We start from the raw sequence: 12,812 nt of genomic DNA on the forward strand, positions 1-12,812 counted from the left end.
ATAAAGCTCACCAGTCGTCTGAGTTGAGGAGTTTGAAGCTCTGTGTCAGTGCTAGCTCAGGTTTAGAGAACGGCTGTAGTTCAGGCTGCTCTGTCAGGTCACTCTTCTGGCTGGGAGTGCCTGGGGACAACTCATCTGGAGGACACAACCGCATAATTAAATACAACACAATTATAATGGACTTTTTCCCACATGTTATGTTACAGCCTTATTCTATAATGGATTAAATAGTCCACCCCCAATTAATCTACACACAACAGCCCATAATGAAAAACGAAAAACAGGCAAAAAAAACTATAAAAAAAACTGAATATCACAGTTTTCAGACCCTTTACTCAGTACTTTGTTGAAGAATCTTTTGCAGCGATTACAGCCTCGAGTCTTCTTGGGTATGACGCTACAAGCTTGGCACACCTGTATTTGGGGAGTTTCTCCCATTCTTCTCTGCAGATCCTCTCATGCTCTGCCTAGTTGGATTGGGAGCATTGCTGCACAACTATTTTCAGGTCAATCCAGAGATGTTCGATCAGTTTTAAGTCCGGGCTCTGGCTGGGCCACTCCAGGACATTCAGAGACTTGTCCCGAAGCCATTCCTGCGTTGTCTTGGTTGTGTGGTTAGGGTCGTTGTCCTGTTGGAAGGGGAACCTTCACCCCAGTCTAAGGGCCTGAGCACTCTGGAGCAAGTTTTCATCAAGGATCTCTCTGTACTTTGCTCCGTTCATCTTTCCCTCGAACCTGACTAGTCTCCCTGACGCTGAAAAACATCCCCACAGCATGATGCTGCCACCACCATGCTTCACCGCAGGGATGAGCAAGGTTTCCTTTAGGTGCCTTTTGGTAAACTCCAAGCAGGCTGTCATGTGACTTTTACTGAGGAGTGGCTTCCGTCTGGCCACTACCATAAAGGCCTTATTGGTGGAGTGCTGCAGAGATGGTTCTCCAATCTCCACAGAGGAACTCTTTCAGAGTGACCATCGGATTCTTGGTCACCTCCCTGACCAAGGCCTTTCTTCCCCGATTGCTCAGTTTGACCGGGCAGCCAGCTCTAGGAAGAGTCTTGGTGGTTCCAAACTTCTTCCATTTAAGAATGATGGAGGCCACTGTCTTCTTGGGAACCTTCAATGCTGCAGAACTTTATTGGTACCCTTCCCCAAATCTGTGCCTCGACACAATCCAGTCTTGGAGCTCTACAGACAATTCCTTCGACCTCATGGCTTGATTTTTGACATGCAGGTAAACATCTCAAGGATGATCAATGGAAACAGGATGCACCTGAGCTCAATTTCGAGTCTCATAGCAAAGGGAATACTTATGTAAATAAGGTGTCTTGTTTTTTATTTTCCAAAAACCAGTTTTTGCTTTGTCATTATGGGGTATTGTGTGTAGATTTTTTTTCATTTAATCAATTTTAGAATAAGGCTTTAATGTAACAAAATGTGGGAAAAGTCAAGGGATCTGAATACTTTCCGAATGCACTGTAAATCCTTTTATTTAACTAGGCAAGTCAGTCAAATTCTTATTTACAATGATGGCCTACCCCAGTCAAACCCTCCCCTAACCCGTAAGACGCTGGGCCAATTGTGCCCCACCGTATGGGACTCCCGATCACAGCCGGTTGTGATACAGCCCAGGATCGAACCAGGGTCTGTAGTGACGCCTTAGACCTCTGCGCCACTCGAGAGCAATATCTACAGTGCCTTCAGAAAGTATTCACACCCCTTGACTTATTCCACACTTTTGTTGTGTTACAGCCTGAATTCAAAATGGATTAAATTTAATTATACACTTAATACCCCATAATGACAAAGTGAAAACATGTTTTTAGAAATGTTTGCACATTTATTGAAAATGAAATACAGAAATATCGAATTTGCATAAGTATTCACACTCCGAGTAAATACTTTGTAAAAGCACCAATGGCAGCGATTACAGCTTTGTCTTACTGGTTAAGTCTCTAAGAGCTTTTGATACCTGGATTGTACAATATTTGCACATTATTCTTTAAAAAATTCTTCAAGCTCTGTCAAGTTGGTTGTTGATCATTGTCATGTTCATTCAATGTCATGTTGGTAAGCAACTCCAGTGTATATTTGGCCTTGTGTTTTAGGTTATTGTCCTGCTGAAAGGTGAATTTGTCTCCCAGTGTCTGTTGAAAAGCAGACAACCAGGTTTTCCTGTAAGATTTTGCCTGTGCTTAGCTCTATTCCGTTTCTTTTTATCCTAAAAAAAACTCCCTAGACCCTGCCGATGACAAGCATACCCATAACATGATGCAGRCACCACCATAATTGAAAATGTGAAGAGTGGTACTCAGTGATGTGTTGGATTTGCCCCAAACATAACGCTTCAGGACATACAGTAAAGTACATTTCTTTGCCACAGTTTTTGCTGTTTTTTTAGGGCCTTATTGCAAACAGGAACAACATATTTAGGCTTGCCATAACAAAGGGGTTGAATACTTATTGACCAAAGACATTTCAGCTTTTCATTTTTAATTAACTAACTTCTTAAAACACAATTCCACTTTGACATTATAGGGTATTGTGTGCAGACAACACACAGCTGAGTGTTACATTACACCTCTATTGTTACATTACAGTTATATCAGTCACTGGCTAAATGAAGCAGCGTGCGTGGCAGGAGACGTATTAATAGAAGCTGTGAAAACAAAGCTTTACACTCCATTATCTAAGAGAACATCTAATTTACTGTTGCCAAGCTCAGCTACTGTTGGAGCTGTGATGGGCTAATTAGTAGTGCACTAAACCTCTTTAGAGTGACATATGATGTGTTGACTGATTCATCTACCCACCATGTTAAAAAGTACCATTAAGTTGCTCAAATGAATGAGACGTCACAGAACATACAGTTCTGTATTTAATGCTATGATGAAAAACAGTGTGGCGCCACCTTATAACTGCAAAGAGGTAGAGATTATATGATGACTGCCAGACTGTTCTGCTGACCTGAGCTGTGTGAGAGGGATGGCCGTGTATTGCTGAAACTGGGAGCCCTCCTCAGGCGGGCCAGGGTGCTCCTGGGGTTGGGAGGGACCGTGGGGGGGCTAGGCTGGTGGGGGGGGCTGAAACATTTAATAGGGCTCTGGGGTCCCTGGGGGCTGGCAGGGCTGGTGGGACACTTGTCTGGTAGAGAGTCAGCCTTGGTGGATGTCACTATGCTACCGTTCAGATGCAAGTCTGTTAGGCGAAGAACAAACACTGTAGAGATGAACCACAAGCACATGACAAAATTTTGCAACATTACAAAAGCCAGTGTATCAAGAGAAATCCTGTACTAGGTTTATGAAAAGTATTGGAGGGTTAAGGAAAATACATTGGACCTTTGGAAATGGCTGCTGTATCCTCTGTAGCCAAGTCATTTTGCCCCTGTCTGAGGTGCAGGCGCATCCCGTCAGCTTTCTGACGATCTCCCAGGGCAGGCTGGCCCTCCAGCTGCGCCAATCCTTGCTGCCTCATCTTGTTCCGCGCAAACCTAGACGTTCTCACCTTTTCCTGCACACAAACACACAACACTCCAGCCAAATACATGTCACAGGTGTAACTGACTGATAGCAGTGGTAGAGGGATATCTTCTCTCAATCTGTAATACCAAATGGGAAATGTAGTCTCAGAGGTTGTTGGTGGTGTATGTACAGTATGGTGGATCTGCTCACCCTGGCCTCCTCTGCGTCTGGGCTGTCGTCAGGGTCCAGGTGGTGGCTGAGGACAGCATGGCTGTAGATGCCAGTTGGAGGGTCACTGTGCAGCCTGGTCATACAGTCGCCCTGCTCCATCGACATGGCAACGCCTGGACGGCTGGACAGAATCACCAAGCCAAACACTCCTGCAGAGGGGGGAAGTGAGGAAGATTCAAGAGCGCTCAAGCTCATGTTTTCATTGAAACATATGACTACATGGAACTCTATTCGACATCAAGTAACTCACGCAAGCAGTAAAATCTGATTTTAAAATACACCTTATGGAACAGTGAAGAGACACACACAGGCACAGACACACACATATGATAACATATGCACTATACACACACGTACACATGGATTTTGTGTTGTAGTAGTAGAGTAGTGGACTGAGGGCACACACTTAATGTGTTGTGAAATCTAAAATCTGAAATGTAATATAGTGTTTTTAATTGCATGTAACTGCCTTAATATGTCTGGACCCCATAAAGAGTCGCTGTTGCCTTGGTACTACCTAATGGGGATCCATAATAAATACAAAGTTGAAACCTTGAGCAGTACAATGTATTTACATAGCTACAGAATACTGTAAGCAGTGATGACTTCCAAAATATGATGCACTCTCTCCTCTGCAAGTCTTTCCATCTGTTACTGTGCCAAAGCTAAGTGTATTGCCAACTACAAGAGTTAATCCAAACAATTATTTGACTTGGCCCGAATACTGTGTGGCCTCCAGACAGGGCCTTGCATGTCAGCAATCAAGTGTTCAAGATCTATAACTTTCAAAATATAGAAATACAGCCAGTATGATCCATTTTGCATCACATTCTACATTTTAGTRATTTTATATGATGCAAAATGCATCATACCGACTGTATTTCTGTATTTTGAAAGTTATAGATCTTTAAAACTTGATTGCTGATATGGAAAACATTTTGGGACTATATCAACAATGGACTAATGAAGCAAATACCAAAATATGTTGGTATTCCTTTAAACACAGCCCTGAGCCAGAACACCATGACCTAAGAACACAGTATTGGACATCATGGACATCTGAACAACGGCACAGAGTCGTAAAATAAATGGAGACCGTTAAGGACTGACCTCTGCCAACCACACCTTCAGGCATGTCCGTGAGTGGGGAGTTCCTGTTGCTGTAGATCTGGGACCCTGAGGAACAGAGAAGCATATCATCTTTATTTTTAAACAAGTCACTGAAACATGAAAAACATATAGAAAAATACCCATAATTTAAAGAGAGTAATATGCCTCAATGGAGCAGACCTCCTTGCAGTGACTGACCTTTGGCAGACCTCAGGGCTTCGACTGGCTCCCGGAGGGCTGGTCTAGTTGGGGGTGGAGAGTATTCTCTAGTCCGGTCCTCTTCCTCAGGTTCCATAGGTCCGTTCGAGTATGGGACTCTTTGACCAATCACACTTACTTCCGGTATGATTTTATCTCGGAGTGGAAAGCCTAGTGAAGAAAACACACAAACACACTATTACAGCAACAGAAACAACACTAATCAGAGAGATCCTTTTATACGTCAAATCCTCACTGTACCTTGAAGGGCACTGACGTCCATGGAGACAGAAGACCTCAGCTTAGCAGAAGGCAGTCTAGCAATGTGAGGCTTTGCTGAAGAGGATGCAGAATTCCCAGGGCTGCTGACAGAGGTCAGAGGTGATTCACCAGAAGGGACATCATATCTATCAGACCTTGGTGTGTGTCTACTTGAAGGCGTGAATATCATAGCTTGACCCCTTTGCCCCCCATTATTCTTGAAATTGGATCTCATTTGGTTCAACTTAGAGCCTGCTTAGAATCTAGTGGAATGTACCTGATTTTGGCGCTGTTGAGGGTAGAGATTGGGGGTGAGTAGATGCTGGAGAGGCCGCTCTTGCTAGCTGGGCTGGTGACAGTGGGGGAGGTTTGAGAGGGGGGGTCCAGAGCAAGCTCCAGTTTCATGGCTGAGTCAGGGCTATCTGGGTCAGGGTCTGAGCCACTCAGACTCACCTTGGCCTTCTTCTTAGCTGCACTGCAGCGCAGGGAGCGCAGAGAGTTCAGCATCTGTAAACAACAACACATTAGCTCATCAGTAACCTGAGAGAAAGGTGAGAGTGTGCTGTGAATACAGATACTATTTTATGCATGGGTGTATATCKATGACAACTTAGATATCAAGTCTTTTTACCCAGCACTAACATTACCACACAGATACTTAGTCCCAAATATGACCCATTTCACCACCGCTACACTAATAAAGGGAAAACATGATCCACATTCCATCTTCCAGCACTGAGGTTTTCAGAGTTATGGGTACAGCTATGAATAAATCTCTGATGGCAAGATGGCAGTTTTCAGACAGTGTCCTAGCTACATTCAGCTGGAGACTTCAATAAGTGGTTAGAGCATTGGACTACTAACCGAAAGGTTGCAAGATCGAATCCCCGAGCCGATAAGGTAAAAATCTGTCATTCTGCCCCTGAACAAGGCAGTTAACCCACTGTTCCTAGGCCGTCATTGAAAATAAGAATTTGTTCTTAACTGATTTGCCTAGTTAAATAAAGGTAAAATAAAATAAAAAGCAGAGCCGTGTGTAAAACAGTGATCCTAACCTCCTGCCGGTCCAGGTTGTCCTCTTCCTGCTCCTGGTCTTGGTCCTGCAGGCTGAGGTGATCCAGATCCAGGTTCCTCTCAGACAGGTGGTCCTGCAGGCTGGATGGAGCTGGAGGATTGAACCGCTGGCCATTCTGAGACTGGCCCCGCTCTGGCAGGGGAAGGCCTGGAGACCGGGAAACAGGCAACACGGTCCGCGTCCCACTCAGAGCCTGCCGGAAAGACGAGGCAGACGAGGAGCTCACCAGAGAGGCACGAAGAGGCCGTGGAGAACACCTGCTGGATGAGAAGTCACCTGTGGGGACAAAGAGAGCACTCTACAACATGCCTCAACTAAATAACATGATGACCAGGATCTACCCAATAATATGCAGTAGATACCAGACCCATACTTGATATGTCTTTCCAGGAGCTGGGGTCTAGTCTGTGGGGGCTGCTCTCTCTCTTGTTGGGCCAGGTGTTGGACATAGACAGCGAGGAGTCAGCGTGGCGGCGGGACAGTGTTGGGGTCAGCTTGCCCCCGGGGAGTGTAGCCAGAGGGTAGGAGGGCAGTAGAAAGGTGCCCTGGGCCGAGGGGAGGGAGAACGTGCGCTCAACGCCGGGGGTCCCGGGGAGGAGACGGGCCTTGTGTACCACTGCAACACAAAGATCCTTCAGTTACCTTTCAATGAAACTGGGTTCTGTAGAAGGCACTTAGGCTGAGCAGAGTAAAGACTTCCTCACCTCCCTCTGTGTCAGAGAAGTTGGTCGATTTGAAGATGTCAGGGTCCAAGTCAAGGCTCCCACTCCTTCTCAATCGTCCCGGAGATTCCCTCCTTCTAGAGGACAGGGGCTTATTGGGCTCTGCAGAACCTGGAGGACAACGAATCAGCTATTACTGTACCTCATAACCATTATCTATTCTCTATCAATACAGTATGATGACTTATTGTTGGTGGCTTCAGCAACTCATGTTAAGCTTCAAAGTGATATGGTCAATTGAGTCCTCTTCATTGAGGGTAAGCTAAAGCTGAGATCAGGCTAACCTGTGAGCCCAGTGACTGGCAGGGGAATGTAAACTGATCTAAGTTTGTTTCATTTGATAAATGATTCAGTCTAGGTTTAATACCTTTGGCTAAGTCAGAGCTTAGTTAAATCATGCATTGACAAACCCATTCTTTCAGTAACGATGGAAAACAGCTTTCATGAGAGAGCAGCAGAAGGACGGGGGAGATTTTTTAGAGACTATTTGTTCATACTGGGTGGTAAAAGTTTCTGGCGTGTTCTGCAGCCTCCAGAAAAAAAAGAGTCAAGTCCAGTCTTGCCTGTGAGCACAGACTGCTCTTTTAAATATTGGCTACATAGCGGTTCGCACACACTCCCACCACAAAACACTCCCACCACAAAACACTCCCACCACAACACACTCCCACACACAATTCACCATAGAATCTAGCAGTTTTTGTATTCCACTGCATGCTGTAAAAGCAAAAAACAGAGGAAAAATAAATACAAATCATAATTATTTAACATTTTTGTAGGCTACTTTAGCAAAGTCTTGTACAATATTTTGGTACATGGACTCAATTCAAATTCCCAATGCACCTGATACAATTGTAGTCTTCACTTAGAGGATTACATTCTGCATTGTGTCAAGATTACGTATGTGTACCGGTAGTCAAGGCAGTGGAGGTGGGGATAAGCTATATCAGAGCAGTACTTATTATGTCCAAATCAACCAATCATGCATTCCATACCCCAAAAGTGGCTTGTATCATATTCTCCTGTCACAGGTAACCTCACTGTAAGGTATCTTGATAAAAGTTGCACACCAAGATACTAGCAATTTAATACCTAATATCGCTAGCATCCCCGCTTGTTCATGACACAGTATCTGCTGTATTATCTCAGTTGGCTTCCCCACCTAGTCTGGTCCTTTCCTTCCTTTGAGAGCTTTTCTCCTGACCACTCTTCCAGAGTGGGCCAAGTCAACAGTGGGCTAGTTGACTGCAATGGGAAGGAAGCCTCTGACAGGTTGGTGGACGTGACCACAAACCAACTGTGACTGCAAAGTGGAGGAACTTCAATAAATCATTGTAGCCAACTCTATTGCTTTCATCCACTTTACTGGCCTTCCTCCCTCACAATTAATACCTCATATATTCTCCTTTGTCTACAGAGAACAGAAAATGTATGTATTTGATCACATTGGGTCCATACTCGCGAACATTAGAAAATGTTTAATTTTAACCAGGACCTCGGTCTGAAAATGCACGTCAGCCTGTTACAACAGTCGACGTAGTTGCATGTGATTGAACTCTACATTGTAGCTGATCCCATCATATGGCACAGGGCTAACGTGTGCCAGGTTAACCTCACCAGCTGACAGTGATTATTCCCTGTAATAAATCAGCCCATCAAAGATTTTAGACATTATATCCACCAACCAATTGCATTTCTTAAAGGTCCAATGCAGCTGTTTGTATCTCAATATTACACTGAACAAAAATGAAATGCAATATGCAACAATTTCAAAGATTTTACTGAGTTACAGTTCATATAAGAAATTCATTCCATTGAAATAAATTCATTAGGCCCTAATCTATGGATTTCACATGACTGGGAATACAGATATGCATCTGTTGGTCACAGATACCTTAAAAAAACTTTAAAAAGTAGGATCAGTCAGTATCTGGTGTGACCACCATTTGCCTCATGCAGCGCGACACATCTCCTTCGCGTAGAGTTGATCAGGATGTTGATTGTGGCCTGAGGAATGTTGTCCCACTCCTCTTCAATGGCTGTGCAAAGTTGCTGGATATTGGTGGAAACTGGAACACTGTCGTACACATCAAACCAGAGCATCCCAAACATGCTCAATGGGTGACATGTCTGGTTGGTATGCAGGCAATGGAATTGTGTGCAGATCCTTGCAACATGAGGCTGTGCATTATCATGCTGAAACATGAGGTGATGGCGGCGGATGAATTGCAAGACAATGGGCCTCAGGATCTCATCACAGTATCTATGTGCATTCAAACTGGCATCGATAAAATGCAATTGTGTTCATTGTCCGTAGCTTATTCCTGCCCATATCATAACCCCACCGCCACCATGATTTGATTTGATGGGGCACTCTGTTCACAACATTGACATCAGCAAACAACTCGCCCACATCTGCCAGTACAGTTGAAACTGGGATTCATTCAACAGCACACTTCTCCAGCGTGCCAGTGGCCATTGAAGGAGAGCATTTCCCCACTGAAGTCGGTTACGATGCCTAACTGCAGTCAGGTCAAGACCCTGGTGAGGACAAAGAGCACGCAAATGAACTTACGTGAGACGGTTTCTGACAGTTTGTGCATAAATTCTTCGGTTGTACGGGTGCCTGGTCTCAGACGATCCCGCAGGTGGAGAAGCCGGATGTGGAGGTCCTTGGCTGGCCGGTTGGAATCTAAAACGACGTTGCAGGCAGCTTATGGTTGAGAAATTCACATTTCATTCTCTGGCAATAGCTCTGGTGAACGTTCCTGTAGTCAGCAAGCATGCCAATTGCATGCTCTCTCAAAACTTGAGCCATCTAGGCCTCCCGAGTGGCGCAGTGGTCTAAGGCACTGCATTGCCACTAGAGATCCTGGTTCGAGCCCAGCATCGTTAAGGGAGGGTTTGGCCGGCAGGGAAGTTCTTGTCRCAATGAGGACTAGACTTCTGTGGCGGGCCGGGTGCAATGCATGCTAACACAGTTGCCAGGTGTATGGTGTTTCCTCCGACACATCGGTGTGGCTGGCTTCCGGGTAAAGCGGTTGTTGTGTCAAGAAGCAGAGCGGCTTGGCTGGACTGTGTTTCAGAGGACGCACGGTTCGCCTCTCCCGAGTCTGTATGGGAGTTGCAGCGATGGGACAAGACCAACTACCAATGGGGGAGAAAAAGGGGTAAAAAAATAAAATAAAAAATAACTTGTGTCATCGTGCTGTGTGACAAAACTGCACATTTTAGAGTGGCCTTTTATTGTTCCCAGCACAAGGTGCACCTGTGTAATGATCATGCCGTTTAATCAGCTTCTTCATATGCCACACCTGTCAGGTGGATGGATTATCTTGGCAAAGGAGAAATGCTCACTAACAGGGATGTAAACAAATTTGTGCACAAAATTTGGGAGAAATACGCTTTTTGTGAGTATGGAACATTTCGGGGATCTTTTATTTTAGCTCATGAAACATGGGACCAACACTTTACATGTTGCGTTTATATTTTTGTTCAGTGTAAATCATTTCTGGGTAACAATTTAGTTCGTACCTTACTCTGTTTTCCATCAAAATTGTAAAAAATAAACAAAAATAGGTTCTTAGCAAAGAGCAAATTCTCAGGCAATAATTTTCTAGGACTGGCAGAGTGGTCTGAGTGGGAAACTGAAAACGAGCTGTTATTGGCAGAGAAGTTTGGAACTCTTTCTTATTGGTCTATTAACTAATTTACCACATGGTATGTCACCAGGCAGGCCAAAACACCCCACCAACTCTAACTGTTATTTCCCAGTTTCCCAGTAACATTGCATGTCCTGTCTACGTCCGTGTTTGGTGTTTTCCCTGTGCGGTTTTGCTTTGTTGATCTAGTCTATATCTGTGTCTTATTTACAATTGTTGTTTTGAGCCTACCCTTTGAAGCCCAGCTTTACATCTAGGCTATATTAATATGCAAATGTTTTATGCAGGCCCTGGAGATGGGGGTGTGTGCTAGTGGGTCTGGGCAGGTGTCATGTAGTTGATGTTTGCATGGTGTTGTCATTTTGTATGTTCTGAATTGTTTATAAAAGACCAAATTAAATAAAAAATAATAATAACATCCAAAGATTTACAAACAATCTAGCTCTCCGCCCGTCTTCCCTACCTTGGCTCACTTGCCGGCCTGCAGTAGATCTGCTCCTATGGGTCCGAGTTTCCCTGTTTTCTCCTGACTGATCACCGGTGACTCTCGTGGATTCTTTGCTGCTTCTCCGCTGAGCCCTCGCCTATCCAGGCCTTCGGTGTCCTGGTGTCTCCTCCACTGTTCCTTTGCCAATGACAAACTCTGTTGACTTGCTGAATCTCCTCCTTCCAGCTCCCCTGGGCGTCGGTGCTTCTACACTGATTCTACGCCGACAAGTGCCACAGATCCCCGGTGTCTCCCAGACCTTTCCCCGCTGACTCGCCGCGGCCCAGCTGTGCTGTTCTTCTATGTTTCTCAGATTGTCTCCTCGTTGATACACTGGGGGGCTATGAGCCTTTCTCAACCCTGAGCCCCAGGCTTGGATCCCTTCGCAGCGGGGCTACATCTCATACCCACCATCTACAGCTGATCACTAGGAGTGCTCGCAATGCGCATCGGTGCGTCTCCCCTCCTCATCTAGGGATGTTATTTCATTCATGGTTACTCTCATGGGACTGTCTTTTTGGGATATTCTCTATGTTACCCCGATGTCTGTTTGTCTGCTAATGAAACAGTTTGACCAAACGCTTTCCATTAAGCCTATCATGAATTTCCTCTCATGCGCACGGCAGCCTGAGAGCGCCGATAACAGTCATGGCCTTACCATATTACTGTTGATGGTTTCTGGTCATGTACGACTTCTGTAACCGCAAAAGCATCGGATTTATGCATATGAACATCCGGAGTCTCCTCCCCAAACCTGATGAGCTGAAAACATTAGTGCACACGACCACCCCTAACGTTCTGGCCATCTCTAAATCACGGCTCAGGAAATCTGTTACAAACTCTGATGTTTTCATTCCAGGCTATAATATCTTCTGCCAGGACAGGTCCTCCAAGGGAGGAGGGGTTGCCATCTATTGTAAGGAGAGTCTGCAGGGCTCTGTCATTCTATATAAGTCTGTGCCCAAACAGTTTGAGCTGCTGCTGTTAAACATCAAACTCTCAAAGTACCTTTCTCTCACTGTTGCTGTCTGTTCAAATCAAATTGTATTGGTCGCATACACATATTTAGCAGATGTTATTGCGGGTGTAGCGAAATGCTTGTAAAAAAATCTAAATGGTCAGTCTTCCAAATTTCAACGATTTAATAGTACCTGAATGCTCACTCAAACCTTTTGCACTATGTGAAGCCAATAAGACGATTGAGATATTGAGTCTGTTATCTCGAACCATCTCTGTGACAAGGTGCCACTGCTGGGATCTCTCCCCTACGGATCTTTAAGCGCATAGCCTATACTTTTGTTGCGACTTTGTGGCTACAGTTCAGAAGCCCAAGTAGGCTACTCTATTATAGAACAGTTTCAACTGTTCTGCCTGAGGCTATGGAACCCTGACCTGTTCACCGGACGTGCTACCTGTCCCAGACCTGCTGTTTTCCACTCTCTAGAGACAGCAGGAGCGGTAGAGATACTCTGAATGATCGGCTAAGAAAAGCCAACTGCCATTTACTCCTGAGGTGCTGACTTGTTGCACCCTTGACAACCACTGTGATTATTTATATTTGACCCTGCTGGTCATCTATGAACATTTGAACATCTTGGCCATG

General features: G+C 44.9%; 1 protein-coding gene across 3 annotated transcripts in view; it reads right to left on the reverse strand.

Moving 5' to 3' along the window:
• Nucleotides 1-12,812, reverse strand: part of LOC111963208 (TOG array regulator of axonemal microtubules protein 1) — a 41,595-nt gene that overhangs the window by 6,592 nt on the left and 22,191 nt on the right. For 2 of the 3 annotated variants that reach the window (XM_023986506.1, XM_023986508.1), the window contains exons 3-13: nt 7,043-7,171; nt 6,712-6,954; nt 6,319-6,614; nt 5,541-5,770; nt 5,264-5,364; nt 5,003-5,173; nt 4,805-4,870; nt 3,674-3,843; nt 3,341-3,512; nt 2,967-3,218; nt 12-135 (exon numbers count right to left, since the gene is read on the reverse strand). In XM_023986506.1, the coding sequence (XP_023842274.1) occupies nt 12-135; nt 2,967-3,218; nt 3,341-3,512; nt 3,674-3,843; nt 4,805-4,870; nt 5,003-5,173; nt 5,264-5,364; nt 5,541-5,770; nt 6,319-6,614; nt 6,712-6,954; nt 7,043-7,171 (1,954 nt within the window). The remainder of the gene's footprint in view (nt 1-11; nt 136-2,966; nt 3,219-3,340; nt 3,513-3,673; nt 3,844-4,804; nt 4,871-5,002; nt 5,174-5,263; nt 5,365-5,540; nt 5,771-6,318; nt 6,615-6,711; nt 6,955-7,042; nt 7,172-12,812) is intronic. The other variant, XM_023986507.1, reaches the window with a different exon arrangement.

This window comes from Salvelinus sp. IW2-2015, linkage group LG4q.2 (genome assembly GCF_002910315.2).
Source record: "Salvelinus sp. IW2-2015 linkage group LG4q.2, ASM291031v2, whole genome shotgun sequence".
NCBI lineage: Eukaryota > Metazoa > Chordata > Actinopteri > Salmoniformes > Salmonidae > Salvelinus > Salvelinus sp. IW2-2015.